The sequence below is a fragment of the Pseudoliparis swirei genome, chromosome 23 (genome assembly GCF_029220125.1).
Source record: "Pseudoliparis swirei isolate HS2019 ecotype Mariana Trench chromosome 23, NWPU_hadal_v1, whole genome shotgun sequence".
Taxonomy (NCBI): Eukaryota; Metazoa; Chordata; class Actinopteri; order Perciformes; family Liparidae; genus Pseudoliparis; species Pseudoliparis swirei.
In genome coordinates, this window is record NC_079410.1 from 3,968,213 (window position 1) to 3,990,712 (window position 22,500).

Here is a 22,500-nt window from a genome sequence, read left to right on the forward strand (position 1 = left end):
CATGGGTTCACATACTCACCCGCATGGGCACACACACACACACACACACACACACACACACACACATATCTGTAAATGAACTAGCACCGCACACTTCTGTGTTCATTTAGAGATATGTGTGTGAGCTTGTGTGTGTGTGAGCTTGTGTGTGTGTGAGCTTGTGTGTGTGTGTGTGTGTGTGTGTGTGAGCTTGTGTGTGTGTGAGCTTGTGTGTGTGTGTGTGTGTGTGTGTGTGTGTGAGCTTGTGTGTGTGTGTGCAGCTCATGACTTGGTTGGGGTCCAGATGTCCATATGCTGCCATGCAGGCCATATGGCCATCTGGTGGTGGGTAGAAATACTTCCACTGAGCTTTAACCTTTGGTTCCTCTGAGTGTAGTTCCCTCAAAAACTAAAAATATGATCATTTTCCTCCTTTTTCAGTTTTATTGATGGAGTGATGTCATCAATAATTACATTTTATTGTTATGTTTGGACTTCTATGAACGTCATGTTGGGTTGAAGAAGACTTGAAACTAGAGATTGAGACATAAAGTCATGTTTACAATGTTTACTGAGGGAATACATCAAGAGAGCAGTCATTATATAGACTTCTATACAACCAGAGGAGTCGCCCCCTGGTGGTCAGGAGAGAGAATGCAGCTTTAACACATGAAGCATAGACTTCTATACAACCAGAGGAGTCGCCCCCTGGTGGTCAGGAGAGAGAATGCAGCTTTAACACATGAAGCATAGACTTCTATACAACCAGAGGAGTCGACCCCTGGTGGTCAGGAGAGAGAATGCAGCTTTAACACATGAAGCATAGACTTCTATACAACCAGAGGAGTCGCCCCCTAGTGGTCAGGAGAGATCATGCAGCTTTAACACATAAAGCATCGACTTCTATACAACCAGATGAGTCGCCCCCTGGTGGTCAGGAGAAAGAATGCAGCTTTAACACATGAAGCATCAACTTCTATACAACCAGTGGAGTCGCCCCCTGGTGGTCAGGAGAGAGAAAGCGCTACACATCTCACACATTTACAGATTTTCCGCTGGTCGTCTCCGTCTCCGGTCGACGTCTCTTTCTGGTAATTATCCTTAATCGTTGGTTTTTAGATGCGTACGCCCCGAGGTGATCGTAATGTAATGGTCTCCTATTAATACCCCAACTCTTCCTCCTGCTCCCCGGGCGGTCGCTCCTCTCGGCCTCGAATGTGAGCTCACGCGTGATTGGTTTAAAGTAGACGGACGCGCTCGGTTTACAGAAGCTGTAAATGTTTTATTCAAGTTGTTTCTGAGTCATCGTAACGCCGAGGAGTTTCATACCTGAAGCCCCGCCTCCTCGTCTAATGATCTTCTCACGGAGCCGGTTACCGGGATCAATGGATGAAAACAACGTGTAGAGGGGCTGACAGCGTGGATTAGGAGGAGGAGGAGGAGGAGGAAGAGAAGGAGGTCGAGGAGGAGGAAAATGAGGAGGAGGAAGGGGAGGAGGAGAAGGAGAAGATGGTGGAGGAGGAAGAGGAGAAGGAGGAGGACAAAGAGGAGAAAGCGAGGAATGACTGGTATGCATTTTGAAGTGTATCTTAAAAAACCAGACTGGCGAGGAATTCAGCACGCCGTTTATCACGGGGTGACGGGAAACCAGGAGGTCTGAGACGCTTAGAGAGGGAGGGGCTAGTGAGACGCGGTTCCCATAGTTACGGGCCTGGGTGATGCTGGAGTCTGGAAGACGTTGACCAGGGGTAAAGATGTTGAGGCCACGCCCCCTCAGTTGATGCCACGCCCCTGTAGTTGATGCCACGCCTCCTCAGTTGATACCACGCCTACTCAGTTAATGTCACGCCCCTCTCAGTGTAGGTCACGCCCCTTTATTTGATACCACGCCCCCTCACTGTATGCCACGCCCCTCAGCATATGCCACGTCCCTCTCAGTGTATGCCACGCCCCCTCCGTTGATACGACACACCCTCCGTTGATGCCACGCCCCCTCAAGACAGATCCAGTCCAAAAGTCTGAAACAAAAAAAAAATAGACATTTAAAAACATAAAATCTGCCACTGAAAAATTTAAAAAGAAAAATGCATTCAATACAAATGAAGCTGAGCATCAGAGGAGGAGGAAGAGGAGGAAGAGGAGAAGGAGGCGTTACCCCAGATCTTCTGCATTGGGCCCTGGAGGCCGCTGGTCTCCTCTCACCTCGTCTCATGAGGAGTTCTTCTGTGTTTCCATATTTAGCCTTTAAGTCTTTTCCTAAAATAAATGTACTTTATAAATGTCAGCCGGCGCATTGATGTGTGTTTGTGTGTGTGTTTGTGTGTTTGTGTGTTTGTGTGTGTGTTTGTGTGTGTGTGTGTGTTTGTGTGTTTGTGTGTGTGTTTGTGTGTGGGTATGTGTGTTTGTGTGTGTTGGTTTAAGGCCTCATCAGATGCAGCTGTTCTATTTAAGGCTTTCTTCATCTCCCACCTCCCTTGCTCCTCTCTGACGCGCCGTGACACGCACACACACACACACACACACACACACACACACACACACACACACACACACACACACACACACACACACACACACACACACACAGAACCCCGGAGAGGAACACCTGTGAACCATCGATGGAGGAAGTTGATGTAAAGTTTCTGGGAGAAAATAAAAAATAAAAGTGTTGTGAACATCGAGATGGAAGAAGGAGTGAAGTGAGGGATGAAAAGAGGAGCAGAGAAAGACGGAGGGAACCCTGGAGGACCTGCGTCACTGCTGCCTCCTCCCCCTCTCCGGGGAGCAGGAGGAGGAGGGGGAATGGAGGGATGGAGGGATGAAAGAGGAGAGAGGGAGCGAGAGAGGGAGAGAGGGAGGGGCTGTTGTGTTTGAGGGAATGGAGTGTGTCTGTCGTTAGTGGCAGATCAGGATGGAAGTGAACAATCATCACGACCCGCGGAGTCTCACTCCTCCTCACTCCTCCTCACTCCTCCTCACTCCCTCTCACTCCTCCTCACTCCTCCTCACTCCTCCTCACTCCCTCTCACTCCTCCTCACTCCTCCTCCCCTCCTCACCCCTTACCTCCTCACCTCCTCCTCACCTCTCACCCTCCTCACTCCTCCTCACCTCCTCACCCTCCTCACTCCTCCTCACTCCTCCTCACCCTCCTCACTCCTCCTCCCTCCCTCACCTCCTCCTCACCTCCTCACTCTCCTCACCTCACCCTCCTCACCCCCTCACCCTCTCACCTCCTCACCCCCCCTCACCTCTTCACCCCCTCACCTCCTCACCCCTCACTCCTCCTCACTCCTCCTCACTCCTCACCTCCTCACTCCTCCTCACCTCCTCACCTCCTCACCTCCTCACTCCTCACCTCCTCACTCCTCACCTCCTACCTCCTCACCTCTCACCTCCTCACCTCCTCACTCCTCCTCACTCCTCCTCACTCCTCCTCACTCCTCCTCACTCCCTCTCACTCCTCCTCACTCCTCCTCACTCCTCACTCCTCCTCACTCCTCCTCACTCCTCCTCACTCCTCCTCACTCTTCCTCACTCCTCCTCACTCCTCCTCACTCTTCCTCACTCCTCCTCACTCCTCCTCACTCTTCCTCACTCCTCCTCACTCCTCCTCCTCACTCCCTCTCACTCCTCCTCACTCCTTCTCTCTTCCTCTCACTCCGTCTCACTCCTCCTCTCTCCTCCTCACTCCTCCTTACTCCTCCTCACTCCCTCTCACTCCTTCTCAATTCAATTCAATTCAGTTTATTTGTATAGCCCAATTTCACAAATTACAAATTTGTCTCGGAGTGCTTTACAATCTGTACACATAGACATCCCTGCCCCAAAACCTCACATCGGACCAGGAAAAACTCCCAAATAACCCTTCAGGGGGAAAAAAAGGGAAGAAACCTGGAGGAGAGCAACAGAGGAGGATCCCTCTCCAGGATGGACAGATGCAATAGATGTCATGTGTACAGAAGGACCGATTTAGAGTTAAAATACATTCAATGAATATGACAGAGTGTATGAATAGTTCATAGTAGGCATATTCCACGATGGAGACCTCCACGATCCATCAGGCAGATGGCGGTGGGGAGGAGGAGTGGGCGGAGTCTCAACAGGACAGTGGCGTAGTCATGAGCAGGAATTCCACGACCCAGACGATCCATCAGGCAGATAGGATCTATGCCGTCTCATAGGGTCCGATGACCCCATGAGACGTGAAGTCAAAAGGACTCCGGGGAGAAGGCAGAGTTAGTAAGGTGTGATTGAGAGATGAAAATTCATCCTTAAGGAGAGAAAAAAGAGGAGATAGGTACTCAGTGCATCCTAAACGTCCCCCGGCAGCTATAAGCCTATAGCAGCATATCAAGGGGCTGGACCAGGTGAACCTGATTCAGCCCTAACTATAAGCTCTGTCAAAGAGGAAGGTCTTAAGTCTACTCTTAAACGAGGTGACTGTGTCTGCCTCCCGGACTGAAATTGGAAGCTGGTTCCATAAAAGAGGAGCTTGATAACTAAAGGCTCACTCCTCCTCACTCCTTCTCTCTCCTCCTCACTCCTCCTGACTCCTCCTCACTCCCTCTCACTCCTCCTCTCTCCTCCTCACTCCTCCTCACTCCGCCTGCAACATCGATGGAGTGAGACGGATCACTGGGAGGCGAAAGAGGAGGAGAGAGAACGGAGGAGTTGGGGATGAGAGAAGGGAAGGAAGAGAAGGGAGGAGGAGACAAATATGGGGGAGGGGAGCAGTAGAGGTAGAGAAGGAAAGGAAGGACATGCAGAGGAGGAAGAGAGATCATCGACAGTAAAGGAAGGAGGAAGGAAGGAGGAAGGAAGGAAGGACGGAGGACACATGGGTGGGAGAAGCTCATGGTGTAGCAGAAACCGGTTTGTTCCGGTTCAGAACATAACCCAATCTCAACCTAATCTCAATCTAATTTTAACCTAATGTTAACCTAATCTTAACCTAATTTTAACCTAATCTGAACCCAATTTTAACCTAATCCTAACCCAATTTTAACCTAATCTTAACCTAATCTTAACCCAATGTTAACCTAATCTTAACCCAATTTTAACCTAATTTTAACCTAATCTGAACCCAATTTTAACCTAATCCTAACCCAATTTTAACATAATCTTAACCCAATCTTAACCTAATCTTAATATAATCTTAACCCAATCTTAACCTAATCTGAACCCAATTTGAACCTAATCCTACCCAATTTTAACCTAATCTTAACCCAATTTTAACCTAATCTTAACCCAATCTTAACCCAATTTTAACCTAATCTTAACCTAATCTTAACCCAGCCTAAATCCAACAACAGGGCCTCAGTTCTAGACGTCCTCTCTGGGTTTTAGGATCCTAGCTGGTCCAAAGTATGAAGTACAAAGGGGACAAGGAAAGGACGAAGTACACTTGAATGGGTATCCTCATTATAACACAAAACACACACACAGACACACACACACACACACACACACACACACACACACACACACACACACACACACACACAGGGTGCTGCCCTTCCGATCGACCTAAGTACAGAGTGTGATTAGGTTTTACATCTGATGGGATTGAGTTTGCTCTCCTCTAATGAAAGGGGGATGAACCGGAGCATGAAAGATGAAGGGGGAGGGGAAGAAATGGATTGCACAAGAGGATGGAAGAAAATGTAAATATGGGGGAGTGGAGGGGGGAGGGGCTTAGATGAAGAGAGGGAGGTTAAAAGCTGAGAGGAGAGATGGATAACGTGGATAATGTGTGTGGGGGGGGGGGGGTAAAGAGAGTGAGGAGGGGTGAAGGTCAAGGAACTAGGGAAGGAGGGAAGGAGGAAGAGGGTGTTGGGGGAGGGGACAGAAAGGGGGAGATGTTGATATCAACCTGCTGGATCGCTCATTTGGCTCATTTCACATCGTATGTAATGAACACATTAATATGTCTGTGTATCGTATATGTAGCAACATTATTACTTTTATTTACTTTTATTTCCACATCGAACATTCCATTATGAATTTTTAATATTTTAATATTTACCTTTTTTATTTGAAATTTGAATCTTCCCGTAGACGGAGGGTGTTCTGGCGGCAAGAATTAAATTAAATATATAATATCGAGTTTTTATTTGTGAGCTTGCTCTTCAGATTAAACTTTAAAGGACGAGAGGCGACCGGCTTGGATTTGCACTTTTCTTTGACCTTTTATTTAAAGCTCTGGAAACAGCCGGCAGAGTAAAGGTCACGGGCGGGGTCACCGGGGGTCGGGTCACCGGGGGCCGGGTCACAGGGGGTCGGGCCGCCGGGTTAAACGGCAACAGGCAACAGGTGATCGGTCCAAGAACGAGAGGTGGAGAGTGTGATGTGAAAACACTGAGAGAGAGAGAGAGAGAGAGATCTGTCGAGGTGTGTCTGGGGGGGAGGAGCCTAAAGGACCTGATTAGCGATCGGAGGCAGGTGAGTGAGCAGGTGAAGGGAGTTACACTGACGAGGTGGGCGTGGCTTACACACAGAGAGGAGGGTGTGCAGCTGGACTGTGACGCCTCTGTAACACAGGTAGAGAACCCTGGGAGGAAGGAGGAGCGAGGGTGAAAAGGAAGGAAGGAAGGAAGGAAGGAAGGAAGGAAGGAAGGAAGGAAGGAAGGAAGGAAGGAAGGAAGAAAGAAAGAAAGAAAGAAGAAAGGGAGGAGGAAGGAAGTGATAACAGGATGAGAAAGAGAGACAACATCACTTGATTTAATGAGGCGAGTTGTTGTCGTTCTTTTTTCCGACTGGACAACTGTTTCTCTCATATTGTGTTACTTTAGTTTTTTACTGCATCCTCCTTCCTCCTCCTCTTCCTCGTTATCCTCTTCTTCCTCTTTCACTTCCTCCTCTTCCTCTCTCCTCCTGCTCTCTCTCTCTCTGCACCGGCCTGGCAGCTCAACTGGAGTGGGATTGACTGTGTGTGTGTGTGTGTGTGTGTGTGTGCGTGTGTGTGTGTGTCCAGTGGATTCCAGCTTGTGTGCCAAGGGCATTGTTGTTGTCCTTCGACCGTGAGAAGGTGCTGTGCTCTCCATGTCAGCTCGGAGGAACACAACCTGCAAACCATTGTTCACACACACACACACACACACACACACACACACACACACACACACACACACACACACACACACACACATCGCTATGCATTTGTAGCCAATGTGAGTAAGTGTTATCACAGTCGCTGTCGGTGTGAGACTTATGACAGAGTGGTACGAATTAAACAGGAGCTTACGAGTGCTTCACATTACATTGTGGTGTGTGTGTGTGTGTGTGTGTGTGTGTGTGTGTGTGTGTTGTTTACTTGTATTGTCGCATTTCAGTACATGAAAAAAAAAAACTGAGTCACATGCTCACACGTGTAAACGATGCTCCGTCTACCTCTCTTCAGCATCCTCGACTCCTCTGGTTGTATAGAAGTCTATGCCTCATGTGTTAAAGCTGCATTCTCTCTACTGACCACTAGAGGGCGACTCCTCTGGTTGTATAGAAGTCTATGCCTCATGTGTTAAAGCTGCATTCTCTCTACTGACCACTAGAGGGCGACTCCTCTGGTTGTATAGAAGTCTATGCCTCATGTGTTAAAGCTGCATTCTCTCTACTGACCACTAGAGGGCGACTCCTCTGGTTGTATAGAAGTCTATGCCTCATGTGTTAAAGCCGCATTCTCTCTCCTGACCACCAGGGGGCGACTCCTCTGGTTGTATAGAAGTCTATGCCTCATGTGTTAAAGCCGCATTCTCTCTCCTGACCACCAGGGGGCGACTCCTCTGGTTGTATAGAAGTCTATATAAATGACTCCTCTCTTGATTTAATCTCCTTCTCTAGTTTCAAGTCTTCTTCTATACAGCATGATGTCATCATTTAGTACATCATTAACTATTTAGAGTCACACAGACCATGCAGCAGGGGGCGCTTTAGGGGCGGGGCTACCAGGTGATTGACAGGTCGCTGCCACCACCGTCCCTCACATCCAGTGAGACGCATCAATCGACCTGAACAAGACCGGGAGCTCTTAAAAACACAACTGTGTGTGTTTGTGTGTGTGTGTGTGTGTCAGTGTGTGTGTGTGTCAGTGTGTGTGTGTGTGTGGCCCCGGGCATCTTCTCTGTGATGGAAGGCGTCTCCGTCTCTCATGGCGACAGTGTTATGGACGATGTTTTCATTTCTCGGACGTGTTCCCTCTCTCTGTTTTATATTCTGGATGTTTGTGCGTTCACATTCATGTGTGTGTTGCTCTGGATGTTTTACTCTTTGTCATTTTAACATTTTTTGCTGCTGTTCTTCCCTTTTTAAAGGAGGTGAAGAATCGAGCCGGGTTTCTTCAGTTGCCTCAAACTCGGTCCGATCGCAGCCTCAGAGTTTCGCCGAGCCCTCGTTACCCAGACGACCGCGTGTTCGTTCTCGTGGAACGCACCTCGTCTGGATTGCATAATTTATTTTTCAATTGGTCTCTGAACGCGACGCTTACCGACGGGAGCGATGCGTGCTCCTCAATTACAAACAAATTAAGAACATTTGTTAGAGCTTTTTCTTTGTTGAATGTTGAATGACACCTTTTTTAAAGTAAAAGTTAAATTAGTTTGTTTTTATCCTAATTAAAATTTTTTATGTGCGGTTGTGTGGCATCGTAAAAAAATACCCGATATCTCAGGATTTGCGTTCATTTCTTCCCATTTGGCTCCTAAACCTCCCAATGGAATCTGATTCTGGAGGTCAAAGGTCACACGGACCTCACGTACCAGTTTTTATTAACATTTTTTTTGCGCCTTAACTCAATAATTCATACGCCGACTGAGACGATTCCCCCCAAATGTCTGTGAGGATGAAGAAGGATGAAGTGGCGCTGATTCACGTGATCAAAAGGAGGGTAAGCTGTCCCCGGCAGCACATGTTTGGACATGTTTAGTCTGAAGGAAGTGAAATATGAAGACGCCGACTGAGCGCCGTCATCGCCTCGGGACGTCCAGGAAGCCCCGAGGCGTCATTACTCCCAACGGCCACCGGGGGGGAAACGCAAAGTTTCAGGTCAGATTTTTCCGCTGACACGAGCGCCGACCTCGGCCCGATCGCAGCGGAGAGTTCCCATTGTCCGTGTGTGTCTGTTTGTCTGTGTGTGTGTGTGTGTGTAATGAACTTAATTTGACTGCACGTGTGTGTGTGTCTTTGTGAGTCCGTCTGTGTGCGAGCGACGAAGAAGACGATGGTCACTGTTTGTTTTCTGCTTCAAGTCCCTCTCTAATTACACCAGAACTTCACCACGGGAAAACGGGAGCACTGCAACTCACGTGTGTGTGTGTGTGTGTGCGTGTGTGTGTGTTCTTATAGACTGCATTGATGTGTGTGCCCCGTTTTGCCGGCTGTACACTGATCGGGTGCACACACATGGCGGTGGAGCCGTTTCCAGATTTGTAATTTGCTTGTGAAGAGGAGAAACAAGAGAACGTTTCGGGAATTTTGGAAGGAGGTTTTTCCAGATCTGTCGTCTTAAAAAAATAATAATAATAACAAGCGGATAGAAACAAGAATGCGAGAGAAATTCGACGGATGGAGAAAAAAAAAACTCAGGGAAATCTCCTTCTCTCGGCCGCGCGGTTAAGACTCTCGAACTGAAGCTCTCGTCACGTGACCAGAAAAATAAACCCAAAAGGTCGATAGAAGTCCAGCCGGCGACCTTCACGTAAAACGTGGCTCCTCCTCCTCCTCGAGGAGATAATCCAACAAGGGGATGAAGGAAAGGAAACCAACCGTAGATTAGTCACGGGGGGATGTTCCAGTCGGGTCGGCGGGGCGACGTGTGACGGGTTTTATCCCCGAGATACTGCTCTTCGTCCTTGTGGAAAGTAGCGGGATTACACCCCCCCCCCCCTCCTCCTCCCTTGTTGTGATGCACATCTCTTCTCTCTAATTATCCATCAGTTAGAGGAGCGATGCCACCGGATGCAGCGCAGACGTCCCGGGAGCAGATTACGTCCATTAGGAAGTCATTCATCACGCTATTGTTTCAGCCTCCGCAGTGCACACTGCTGTGTGTGTGTGTGTGTCACACGTGTGTGTGTTCAGCCTTAACTGCCCCCCCCCCCCACGTGGTTCGAGCACGTGTCCATGCTGGTCATCCTGCTGAACTGCGTGACTCTGGGGATGTTCCAGCCCTGCGAAGACGTCACCTGCGAGTTGGAGTGGTGCCGCATCCTCCAGGTCAGTCGTGCGACGCCCCGCCCACATTCCCCTTGGTGACGCCCCCCCCCCCCCCCGTGACGCCGAGGTGGCGCCTTCTTCTTCCACATGAGCGCCTCTCGCTGTCAGACCACGTTGTTACTTATTTTATTTCCTCGCATCACTCATAGAGCCAAATGTGAAGGACACACGGGGCTTATTTGTTTATGAAGTATCAGGAAGAGCGACAACAACAACAATGACAACGACAATGTGTAAACAAATGGTAATTTCTTTCATTCTCTTCGTCTCACTTGTCTCGCGCTCATTATATTCAGATGCAGACGGTAGTAAGACGTCTAGTTAATTGAGACGCAGCCATAACCAGAGACCCCCCCCCCCCCCCCGCTGGGATGAGACTAACTAATGGAGCCACGAATTATATTCTTTTCCGACACCCTCAGCGTCTAAGGAAAGTTAACGAGGAGCTTCCTCTGTCTATATGAGTTAATCACCTTCCTGTTCTGAGTGTGATATTCCACCTGAGTGTGTGTGTGTGTGTGTGTGTGTTTTCTCTCTTCAGGTGTTGGACGACTGCATCTTCGTCTTCTTCGCCGTGGAGATGGTCGTCAAGATGGTGGCTCTGGGGATCTTCGGGCCCAATTGTTACCTCGGCGACAAGTGGAACCAGCTGGACTTCGTCATCGTCATGGCGGGGTGGGTCTGATCCGACCGGCGGGTCGATCGCGATGCATTTGTCTTTTCAATGAAGTATAAATATGACATAAAAAAAAAAAAGTTAAATAGTGTGTTTTGAATATTTCTGTCTTAAATTGACCGGAGAGCCGAGACTCTTTGGCTCCAATGAGCCCGACTGTCTCATCATGTGATCATCTTCATCCCCATAAAAACCATTTACATGTTTAAATACGTATAATTTGACCTGTTGTGACCTCGTGAAACACAACCAGGCTGAAGACCTCGGGCATTAAGCGACGTGTGGCTCAGAGGAGTCATCGAAACAATACACATTGAGCAGAAACCACAGCGTTTTCTATGTTTTTCCTCAAGCTTCTGCTTTATGTGTGATATATGTAATATAATATCGTGGTAAACGAGGTATATCTGGTTAAAAGAGTTTTAAATTTAGCACCAATGTTGTGTAACAAAAGGTATCAACCCCAACAAATTAACAACTTATACTTCCATCATATTTTTGACTAGGAACAAAGTGACCCTCTGGAGGACTTAAAATGTCTTAAGTATAAATAAATGCATGAATAAATACAGGAATAAATAAATAAATGCTTAAATAAATGTAGGAATAAATGGAATATTTTTTAAATATATTTAAGCATTAATTTATTTATTTATTCCTTTATTTATTCATGCATTTATTTGTTTATTTATACTTAAGACATGTTCAAGTCCTCCATATGACACACACAATGTCTACCAGAGAGCGTCGGACTGGACTCCCAGACTACAGGCTAGAGCGACCGTGTACGTTGAGGCGAGGGCCAATCAGCAGCAAGACATGCCTTTAGACCCTCCCACCTCGCCCAGTGTGACCACGCCCACTCCTCACCCAGCCGGCACGACGACGGCCGCACCTGTCCGTCTCCGCCTTCTTCTTCTTGTCACAGGGCACTTATGACTCCATGTAATTAAATGTCATACGTGCAGTAATTATGTGGGAAGCATTGTGATATTTGTGGCAGTCTCGGATGTTGTTGTTGTTGTTGTTGTGTGGCGATACAGCTGAAGTAAAGTTCTCTCCCCGTGTCTCCAGGGTGATGGAGTACTCTCTGAATGGCCACAACGCCAGTCTGTCCGCCATCCGCACCGTCCGGGTGCTCCGGCCCCTGAGGGCCATCAACAGAGTACCAAGTGAGTCCATGTGGGGGGGGCGGTCACATGACCTCCTGACCTCCCGTGTCACGACCCTCAGAGTCGGCTTCTACCGCGCCATTAAACAGCGCTGGTTTAATTCAAACTGCATTGCAACGCCGGGAGTGAAGTTCGGGGACAATCCAGCTTTTTAAACCCCGTCTCTATTGTTCCAAGCAGTGAGCCCAAAGTATCCAGCTCAGGGGACGCTGTGAGGCGTTTGAGGACATTTCTATAGTACGGCGTCCGTGTACTGTTTACTCTGTGTGTTTACTCTGTGTGTGTGTGTGTGTGTGTGTGTGTGTGTGTGTGTGTGTGTGTGTGTGTGTGTGTGTGTGTGTGTGTGTGTGTGTGTGTGTGTGTGTGTGTGTGTGTGTGTGTGTGTGTGTGTGTGTGTGTGTGTGTGTGTGTGTGTGTGTATATAATATTATAATTGTATATATATAATATTATAATTATATATATATATATTAGGGCCACTTTTTCTTTCTTTTCATGTTAGTCTGCGTCACACTGCTTCTCTTTTATTCATATATATATAATATTATAATTTTATATATATACATATATAATATTATAATTATATATATATATTAGGGCCACTTTTCCTTTCTTTTCATGTTAGTCTGCGTCACACTGCTTCTCTTTTATTCATATATATATAATATTATAATTTTATATATATACATATATAATATTATAATTATATATATTAGGGCCACTTTTTCTTTCTTTTCATGTTAGTCTGCGTCACACTGCTTCTCTTTTATTCATATATATATAATATTATAATTTTATATATATACATATATAATATTATAATTATATATATATATTGGGGCCACTTTTTCTTTCTTTTCATGTTAGTCTGCGTCACACTGCTTCTCTTTTATTCATATATAGTATATATATATATATATATATATATGTGGGCAGAACTCATGTGAGGGAACTCAAGGACAAGAACTCTGCTCACGCTGAACACATCTGACAGCTGGATGTGGATGCCGGTTAGATAATATTAGCCACGAGGAGGTTGCGAGTTCAAATCCCCCGAGGATGAAATAATGTCAAAATGTCACTTTTAGTATTGTCACTGTGTGTGTGTGTGTGTGTGTGTGTGTGAACTCTAAACAAAGTTAACCTGATCATCTCCCACGCCGTCTTCTCCTGCAGGTATGCGCATCCTGGTGACGCTGCTGTTGGACACCTTGCCCATGCTGGGGAACGTCCTCCTCCTCTGCTTCTTCGTCTTCTTCATCTTCGGCATCGTGGGAGTCCAGCTGTGGGCGGGACTACTGCGCAACCGCTGCTTCCTGGGAGAGGACATCCGATCGTGAGCCGTTTGTCTTCTCCTTCAGTGTTTGCTGTTCTGTATCCTGGAGGTAGAATCCTCCTCAAGACGCTCTCGGTCAAAGATGGATGGAATTAGATGAAGTTATTTTCAGTTTTGCAAGTCCACATGGCGGCCTGCTCCGCCTCCACCACACATGGACTCTTCAAACCAGCTCAACTTGACTCAAACATGATCTTTCCTTTTTATTTCTCCTTCAGTTTCCATCCTTCCTCCTCTTCCTCGTCCTCTCTAGTGAGAGAATGTTTTTGAGTTGTCATGGTGTATCTGTCAGCTGTGCCAGAAACACAGGAGTTGTTCACTGACTGCGTAGCGCCCCCTGGATGTGACCCCCCCATATGGCCTCTCACACTCCGAACACAAACATATCAATAATAATAAACTAGAGAGGAAGAGAGAGAGTCGTGTTGTCTCAGATCCCTCCTGACTCCATATGAAGAAGCGTTCTCTCCATTCTGGCTGCACATCCTGAGTTACTTGTATTTCACTTGAGTTTCTCCTCTTGTAGTTTATTCTTCTGCTTCTACATTTCCGAGGGCAACGTTGCACTTTTTACTTCCCCAAGTTCATCCAACGCCTTCCCGTTGCTTTGTAGTTTTCCGATTAATGACAAGAAATATAATCACCTAATTAATTATGATGTATTACTTTGGGTTTAATTAAGACCCGATCACCAGGGGGGGAGAGAATTCACAAGCTGCGCAGCAGTGGAGTTAATTAATAATTCACATTCGCGAACTACAACATGAAAGTGATGTACACATTGATGCAGTAATTGGATTAAATCAGATTAGATTGGATTAGAGATACTTTATCCTCTGCATCAGTGTAAATTTGTCTTTGGCTTTTCCTGAGTACTGCAAAGGTAGACACAGCGAACACCATTGAAAGCATTCATATATTCAGAATACATATACATAAATATATATATATACAAGAAAATACTAAAAATATATATTTTTAATTAAAAAATATAAAATAAATAAATAAAAATAAATAGATAATAACTAGAAGAAGAAAAATCGAAAGAAAATTACTTTTTTAAAGATAAATACTAGAAAAAAATTACATTAGTCAACAACAACAATATAATAATATATATATATATTATAATATGTATATATTATAATATTTCTGTTGAAATTTTTTTTAAAGTAATTTTTTTATTATTTTTCTTTAGTAGTTTTTTAAAAATTCATTTACATTTATTTATTTTATCTTTTTACATTTTTTACAAATATTTTTAGTATTGTCTTCTTTTTTGTACAGATAATTGATGATTTTCATGGTGGGGAATCTTCTTTGTATTTAACCCGAACCCTCAGGTTGTGTTCTGCAGCACAGAATGGAGAGAACGCTTCTTCATATGAAGTGAAATGCATAATAAAAGAGAGAAGCACAGGGTTGGCCACCAGGAAAGACAGAAAACACGAGACGGGGAACAAAGGAACGGCAACGTTATAATAATCAATCATACGAGACTCATTCCTCGAGTGAGCGTGACTCCCCGTGAGGACACCGTGAGGTATCTCTGCGCAGGTGAACTGTGCCATGCATTTGTCTCTAGGAAACAGCTGTCACCATGGATACTAAAATATGTGAAATTCAAGGGTAATTTATTGTCATTATGCAACAGTAGAGTAAGTAAATGAAGTCGATACACAAGAGGAGCAAGATAAAAAACATCTATTATATTCCTGGAAACACAGTCCATCCTCCTCTTGTTCCACCTGACTCCACCTCCTCTTTCTCCATCTGAATCCGCCTCCTCTTGCTCCACCTGACTCCACCTCCTCTTACTCCACCTGACTCTTTCTCCATCTGAATCCGCCTCCTCTTGTCCCACCTGACTCCGCCTCCTCTTGCTCCACCTGACTCCGCCTCCTCTTGTCCCACCTGACTCCGCCTCCTTTTGTTCCACCTGACTCCGCCTCCTCTTGTCCCACTTGACTCCGCCTCATCTTGTTCTACCTGACTCCACCTCCTCTTGTCCCACCTGACTCCGCCTCCTCTTGCTCCACCTGACTCCACCTCCTCTTGCCCCACCTGACGCCGCCTCCTCTTGTTCCATCTGACTCCGCCTCCTTTTGTTCCACCTGACTCCACCTCCTCTTGTCCCACTTGACTCCGCTTCATCTTGTTCTACCTGACTCCGCCTCCTCTTACTCCACCTGACTCCGTCTCCTCTTTCTCCATCTGAATCCGCCTCCTCTTGTCCCACCTGACTCCGCCTCCTCTTGCTCCACCTGACTCCGCCTCCTCTTGCTCCACCAGTCTACTAAGTGTTATTTTCTCTTTTAAATTAAGTTGCAGTAAACTGTACATTCAACTTAACATTTATAATTGACTAATTAGCTCAGAGAGATTTTATATTCCTGCTTATTTTGGCTCTAGCATTGAACTGCAGGGCAGACGTTAGCTCATCACGATACGGCTACAGCCGAGGTGGATGAGGCACACCTGGCGGGTCGTTGTTCTCCGGTTCTCCAGGGATTGATGACCGGAGTGTAAATCATCGACGGAGTCGGTGGTGGTTGAGCTAATCGAAACCGTAACATCTGTAATTGGACGTGTTCCTGTGTAACGAGCTCAACGACGCCCTCCACTCCCGCTAATGACTCTGTTTGCTCATCTCTGTCTTGATGTGAGCGCTCAGAGGAGCACAAAGGAGGATCCAGCTTCATGAGAACAATGCACACACCAGTGCATTTCTCTTTTCTATACAAGCATTTTAAAACCTTTAGATAATAATAGACACATTCCTGAGATACATCATTGTCCTGCTTCTACGATTGCATGATTTAATTGCATTAAATGCATTAATTCTGGAAAATAAAATTTTATAAAATTAAAACATTTTGTAGAATGGCATTTAAAATATATATATATTTTATAAATTCAATGTGTTTAAAATGTAATTGTGTTTTGAACTTCAATTATTTTATAAAATATAATAATTTCGTAAAAGAAAAAATCATTTTATAAAAGAAAATAATTTTGCAAAAGAAAATAATACTATCAATATAATAAGAATGAATAATAATACTGTATAATAAAATATTATTTATATTGTTTTCTCAGTGTATCCCCAAAATAACAATATATAACTTGTAGAATAAACAACAGTAATTGAGTGCATATCTTTCTCCCCCCCAGGATGTACAACGTGTCCATCAGTCCTTACTACATGTCGGAGGAAGGTGAAGACAGCCCTTTCATCTGCTCGGCGCCGCGTGAGAACGGGATGCTGCGCTGCCACAGCGTGCCGCCCCAGGCGGAGGGCGGCGCCGCCTGCTCGCTGGCCGCGCCGCTCGGACCGGCCAGCGTCAACGGCTGCGTCAACTGGAACCAGTACTACAACGTGTGTCGGCCCGGGGACTTCAACCCGCACAAGGGCGCCGTCAACTTCGACAACATCGGCTACGCCTGGATAGCCATATTCCAGGTGAGAAGGGGCGCAGGTGCAGAGCGGGGAAGCCAACACGGTTATTCTTGTTTTTATTTATTGAAAAAGGAAATTTAACTTTTCTTTATGCTTTCCAGCTAACTAGCAGACTCATTTTGTTGGTGAGTTGTAGGGCAACTCATTCCAACAGGTTTTTCCAAACATACATTAGAATATTACATGTCTTCCTATATTATTATTTTCTTATTTAAATGTATTTTCTTCTTCTTATTATAATATATATATATATGTTAATACAATACTTATATGTTGTGTATATTTATATATATTATTATTATACTATATATACATAAATATTATATTAATAAGAAAATAAATTAAAATAATAAGAACATTTAAGAAATAATAATAAGAAAATCTAAATAATATATATATATAAATGTACACTGTATATATATTTATGTTATTATTATAATATATAATATATGTGTATATGTGTATATATATATATTATAATAATAAGAGAATAAATTAAAATAATAAGAACACTTTAAAAATAAGATGTATACTATACATATATATATATGAGTGAGATGAGTTTCTTCCTCATGCATGAAACAAAAGAATGATGACAAGCAAGTTAAAATTATATTCTATGGCAAACACAAAATCTGTTATAAGAGGAAAAGTCACTTTCTTATAAATCCCTGCCCTCCGCCCATCAGCGAGCAGGGATTACCCGCCTCATGACCTGGAAACCTGTTCCCCTCCTCACGCTGGGTCTTTTTGAAAGTCTCATTTCCTGCATCAGGTTCCATCTCCTCGGGGACGCCGCGGCGAGGCTTTTCCTTATCGCCGTCTCCGCGCTCACACCGTCTGTGCTGCTGTGATACGAACTCCCACCGCCACGGATCCGTGCTTGTGTCTAATGGACTTTGAGTTGCGCAACATGACTTTTCTGAGAGGGAGATTTAACCCCAAATTACCCCCAAAGGTGTGTGTGTGTGTGTGTGCGGTCTCGGCTCAGCGGTTAGAGGCTTAAAATATTCTTCTTTTTCTTTTCCGAGGGTTTAGCACTAAGCATCACTTAGACTTAGAGTCTTGGATGAGTTGTGTTGTTGTTGTTGTTGCCAGGTATGTGATGTGATGTGTGCGTTTAACGAAATATATTGAGAGGTAGATGCAGAATGAAGATTGTAAAAGCCGGAGCCGCCGCTGCTCGGTGTCGTGGTGCGAGGCGACAAGCCGGGGCTGTACTGCATGTAGATAACGCTACAACATTACATAACCTCTCTGTAAAGGACAGACTGTGTGTCAACAGCTGATGAGTGAAATGAAACAAGTGGTGGGAAAGTTAGTTGAAATGACGGCTCTCCTGAAAGTTAACGGAGTTCCCGCCTCCAGCCTTCTTATTCCCTTAGTATCGGAACATATGAGGAGCATGAATGAAACATTTCAGCCTTCAGCCCGGGGCTCTGAAGTGAGTTGACTCGGGTGGCCCTCCCTGTGGCTCCTGCAGACAGCTGTTAGGGAGTCACAGTGGTGGCCCTGTGGCTCCATCGGGTCCCTACGAGTGATGTCACCTGACCTCGCGGGAGGGTGTTGATCAAACCCGAAATAAAGCAGCAAAAGCAAGCCAATAAAAAAAAGGGAAGTCTGATAAAGACAAACTAAGTTAAGCTTAAAGATAAAACATGAGATGAAACAATGAAACCAATCGACACAATATAATTAAAAAACAAACATTTAGTAAAACTATTTTGTAAAATGAAATTATTTTGGAAAAGGAAATACTTTTGTAAAATGAATTATTTTGCTAAATGTAATAATTTTGTAAGAAAAATTTAGTTTCGCAACATTTTATAATTTTGACCAATTTAATATTTCTTTGTGAAAAATAATATTTTTGCAAAATTTAATATTTTTTGGGGAAATTAATTATTTAGCAAAATTAAAGTTACATTTTTGTAAAATGAAATAATTTTGTAATCTAAAATAATCGTCAAATTTAATATTTTTTGTTTATGATATTTTGTCAAATGTAATTCAAAATTTTATTTTGATAAAATGTAATCATGTTATAAACTTAAATAATTGTATAAAATATAATCATTTTATAAAAGAAAAATAATTTTATAAAAGAAAATAATTTTGCAAAAGAAAATAATACTATCAATATGATAATATTGAAAAAAAGCAACAACCCAGTCGGTAGAACGGGCTGGAAGAAGTGATTAGTGTTGGAGGGGTGGCACATGTACGCGGGGGGGGGGGGTCAAAGGATGACTAGTGAAGGCATCTCAAGGTCACCAGTCCAACGTGTCCATCAAGCCACATGCAGGTTAATGACTATTGACCTGTACACACAGTTGTTCTGCAAGACCGCCCCCAGGGCCCAATAACAACGCGTTGATCAATCCATTCAGACAGTCAGAGCGCCACGAGCCATTAATATGCAGCGCAGGACGCACCGCTCGCTGCCTCTGATCTACAAGGCGGTCCACCGATGGCGGGAGGGGCGGGGGCCCGGGGGGGGGGGCTGGGGGGTGACGTGTTCAAGTCCCTCGCCTCTTAAATCAGAGCCAAGGTCGGCCGAGAAGCTCGTCTTTCCTTTCAACGTGTGTGTGTGTGTGTGCTTAAGGTAGCTTTGAGTATGACTGTTTCTGGATATACAGGTATGGCACACACACACACACACACACACACACACACATGGAAGAGGTTGGAGGGACACCACAGGATTTCCTCTGAGGAAGAGCCATGAAAAACAGAAATGCAAATGCTGTGTCCTCTGAGTGTCTTTGTGCGTGTGTCTTTGTGCGTGTGTGTCCTCTGAGTGTCTTTATGTGTGTGTGTCCTCTCAGTGTCTGTGTCTGTGTGTGTGTGTGTGTGTTGTGTTTCTCCTATGTTTTTGAAGATAACGTGTTATAATGCAGTGTGTGTGTCCTCTGAGTGTCTTTATGCGTGTGTGTGTCCTCTCAGTATCTGTGTCTGTGTGTGTGTGTTGTGTTTCTCCTATGTTTTTGAAGATAACATGTGTTATAATGCAGTGTGTGTGTCCTCAGTGTCTTTGTGCGTGTGTGTGTCCTCTGTGTCTGTGTGTGTGTTGTGTTTCTCGTATGTTTTTGAAGATAACATGTATTATAATGCAGTGTGTGTGTGTGTGTGTGTGTGTGTGTGTGTGTGTCTTTGTGTCCCCCACCAGGTCATCACACTGGAAGGATGGGTAGATATCATGTACTATGTCATGGACGCTCACTCCTTCTACAATTTTATATATTTTATACTACTCATTATTGTAAGTACCTCCACCCATTTATTGAATTTGTTGTTGTTGTTTCCTGATATTTGAATGTGTTCTGAGGTCCCAAATAGCAACAAAATGACTGAAAAACAACACTTTTGATGGGGTTTCCCAAATATCTGGCCCAGAGCCACACACACTAGCCCTTAGTCCAGCCCTTAGTCCAGCCCTTAGTCCAGCCCTTAGTCCAGCACTTAGTTCAGCCCTTAGTCCAGCACTTAGTCCAGCCCTTAGTCCAGCCCTTAGTCCAGCACTTAGTCCAGCCCTTAGTCCAGCCATTAATCCAGCCCTTAGTCCAGCCCTTAGTCCAGCACGAGTGACAAGCATTGAGTTCTTTATACCCTTCTATTTTAAATCTAGTATTTTGCAGCGATCTGAGAAGCCGATTTCTTTAAGCCTCTTCTTTTTTCTTTTTTTTAACATCTTTTCATAATCTGCAGCTCACTACTTCTTTAAAGATATTTCTGTGAAATTGAACTTTTCTAAAGCAAACCTCCCCCCCCTTCTTATCGGGCCTCTTCTCCCCCCTTCATCCTGTTGGGTTTTTTAAAGAATATTTCAGAAAGCTGTCGCCTGATGTAAAAGTGCTACTTATGCAAATACATGTGTGTGTGTGTGGGGGGGGGGGATTGTCAGAACAGAGTTTCACACGAGAGGAGGCGCTCGTCTAATTCCCCCCGTAACAGACAGTAATGACCTTTAAAAAAGAGACATTACTTTAAAGAAGTGAGAGATATTTCTCACTTTCCTGTCCAGGCCGCCGGAGCACCGGAGAGCGATTTTTAAATTTCAATATTCCTGAGCGAGCTTTCATCAGAATAATGGATCCGCTCCAAGGTGGATGATTGTTACTTTAACACCTCGAAAAAAGGTAGAAAGTCAACAGTGAGTTGTTCCTGGAATTAAATATTTAAGTAACAGGGGAAGGTTACACACACACACGTATGTATGTATGTATATATATTTAAAACAAATATTATTACATCTTATATATATCTTTATATGTATGTTTTTTAAATATTTGTATATCTTCATGTGTATATCTTTATATTTATATATATCTTTATATTTATACATATATATTTGTATTTATATATATTTATACATGAATATATAGATATATATCCTTATATATTTATATGTGTATATATATTTAAATGTATATATATTTATATATATATCTTTATATAAAGATACATATATAACTTTATATATTTATACAAAAATATATATATATATCTTTTATTTATTTATATATATATATACACATATATATATATATACCAAAAAATATATATATAACGCATTTTATATAGTAGTTTTTTTGGGGTAGTGGACTACGTCACTATGCTGCAGCCTCATCCCTCTGCCCCCCCCCCTCCCCCGTCCAGGTGGGCTCTTTCTTCATGATCAACTTGTGCCTCGTGGTCATCGCCACCCAGTTCTCTGAGACGAAGCAGCGTGAGAACGCCCTGATGCGGGAGCAGCGCGCCCGCTACATGTCCAACGACTCCACGCTGGCCAGCTACAGCGAGCCGGGCTCGTGCTACGAGGAGATGCTGCGCTACGTCAGCCACCTGTACCGAAAGCTCTCCCGCCGGCTGCAGAGGATTTACTCCGGCTGGCACAGGTGAGGACGCACGGGTCAGAGGTCAACCCAACGGTTACACCCGATGAATTCACGAGGACTCTCCGTGCAGCGCGTCATTGTCTTTAGTGTCTTCATTGTCTTTATTGTCTTTAGTGTCTTTATTGTCTTCATTGTCTTTAGTGTCTTCATTGTCTTTAGTGTCTTCATTGTCTTTAGTGTCTTTATTGTCTTTATTGTCTTCATTGTCTTTAGTGTCTTCATTGCCTTTAGTGTCTTCATTGTCTTTAGTGTCTTTATTGTCTTTAGTGTCTTCATTGTCTTCATTGTCTTTAGTGTCTTTATTGTCTTCATTGTCTTTAGTGTCTTTATTGTCTTTAGTGTCTTCATTGTCTTTAGTGTCTTTATTGTCTTCATTGTCTTTAGTGTCTTTATTGTCTCTATTGTCTTTAGTGTCTTTATTGTCTTCATTGTCTTTAGTGTCTTCATTGTCTTTAGTGTCTTTATTGTCTTTATTGTCTTTAGTGTCTTCATTGTCTTCATTGTCTTTAGTGTCTTTATTGTCTTCATTGTCTTTAGTGTCTTTATTGTCTCTATTGTCTTTATTGTCTTCATTGTCTTCATTGTCTTTATTGTCTTCATTGTCTTTAGTGTCTTTATTGTCTCTATTGTCTTTAGTGTCTTTAGTGTCTTCATTGCCTTTAGTGTCTTCATTGTCTTTAGTGTCTTTATTGTCTTTAGTGTCTTCATTGTCTTTAGTGTCTTTATTGTCTTCATTGTCTTTAGTGTCTTTATCGTCTTTAGTGTCTTTATT

The 22,500-nt window shown here is 44.1% G+C and overlaps 1 protein-coding gene across 1 annotated transcript in view; it reads left to right on the forward strand.

The window, feature by feature from the left end:
- cacna1ha (calcium channel, voltage-dependent, T type, alpha 1H subunit a) overlaps window positions 1–22,500 on the forward strand; it is a 96,406-nt gene that overhangs the window by 43,445 nt on the left and 30,461 nt on the right. Inside the window, exons 3-9 of the mRNA XM_056406843.1 lie at window positions 10,075–10,186; window positions 10,728–10,861; window positions 11,937–12,034; window positions 13,211–13,370; window positions 16,545–16,833; window positions 20,000–20,092; window positions 21,490–21,728. Coding sequence (XP_056262818.1) covers window positions 10,075–10,186; window positions 10,728–10,861; window positions 11,937–12,034; window positions 13,211–13,370; window positions 16,545–16,833; window positions 20,000–20,092; window positions 21,490–21,728 — 1,125 coding nt within the window. The remainder of the gene's footprint in view (window positions 1–10,074; window positions 10,187–10,727; window positions 10,862–11,936; window positions 12,035–13,210; window positions 13,371–16,544; window positions 16,834–19,999; window positions 20,093–21,489; window positions 21,729–22,500) is intronic.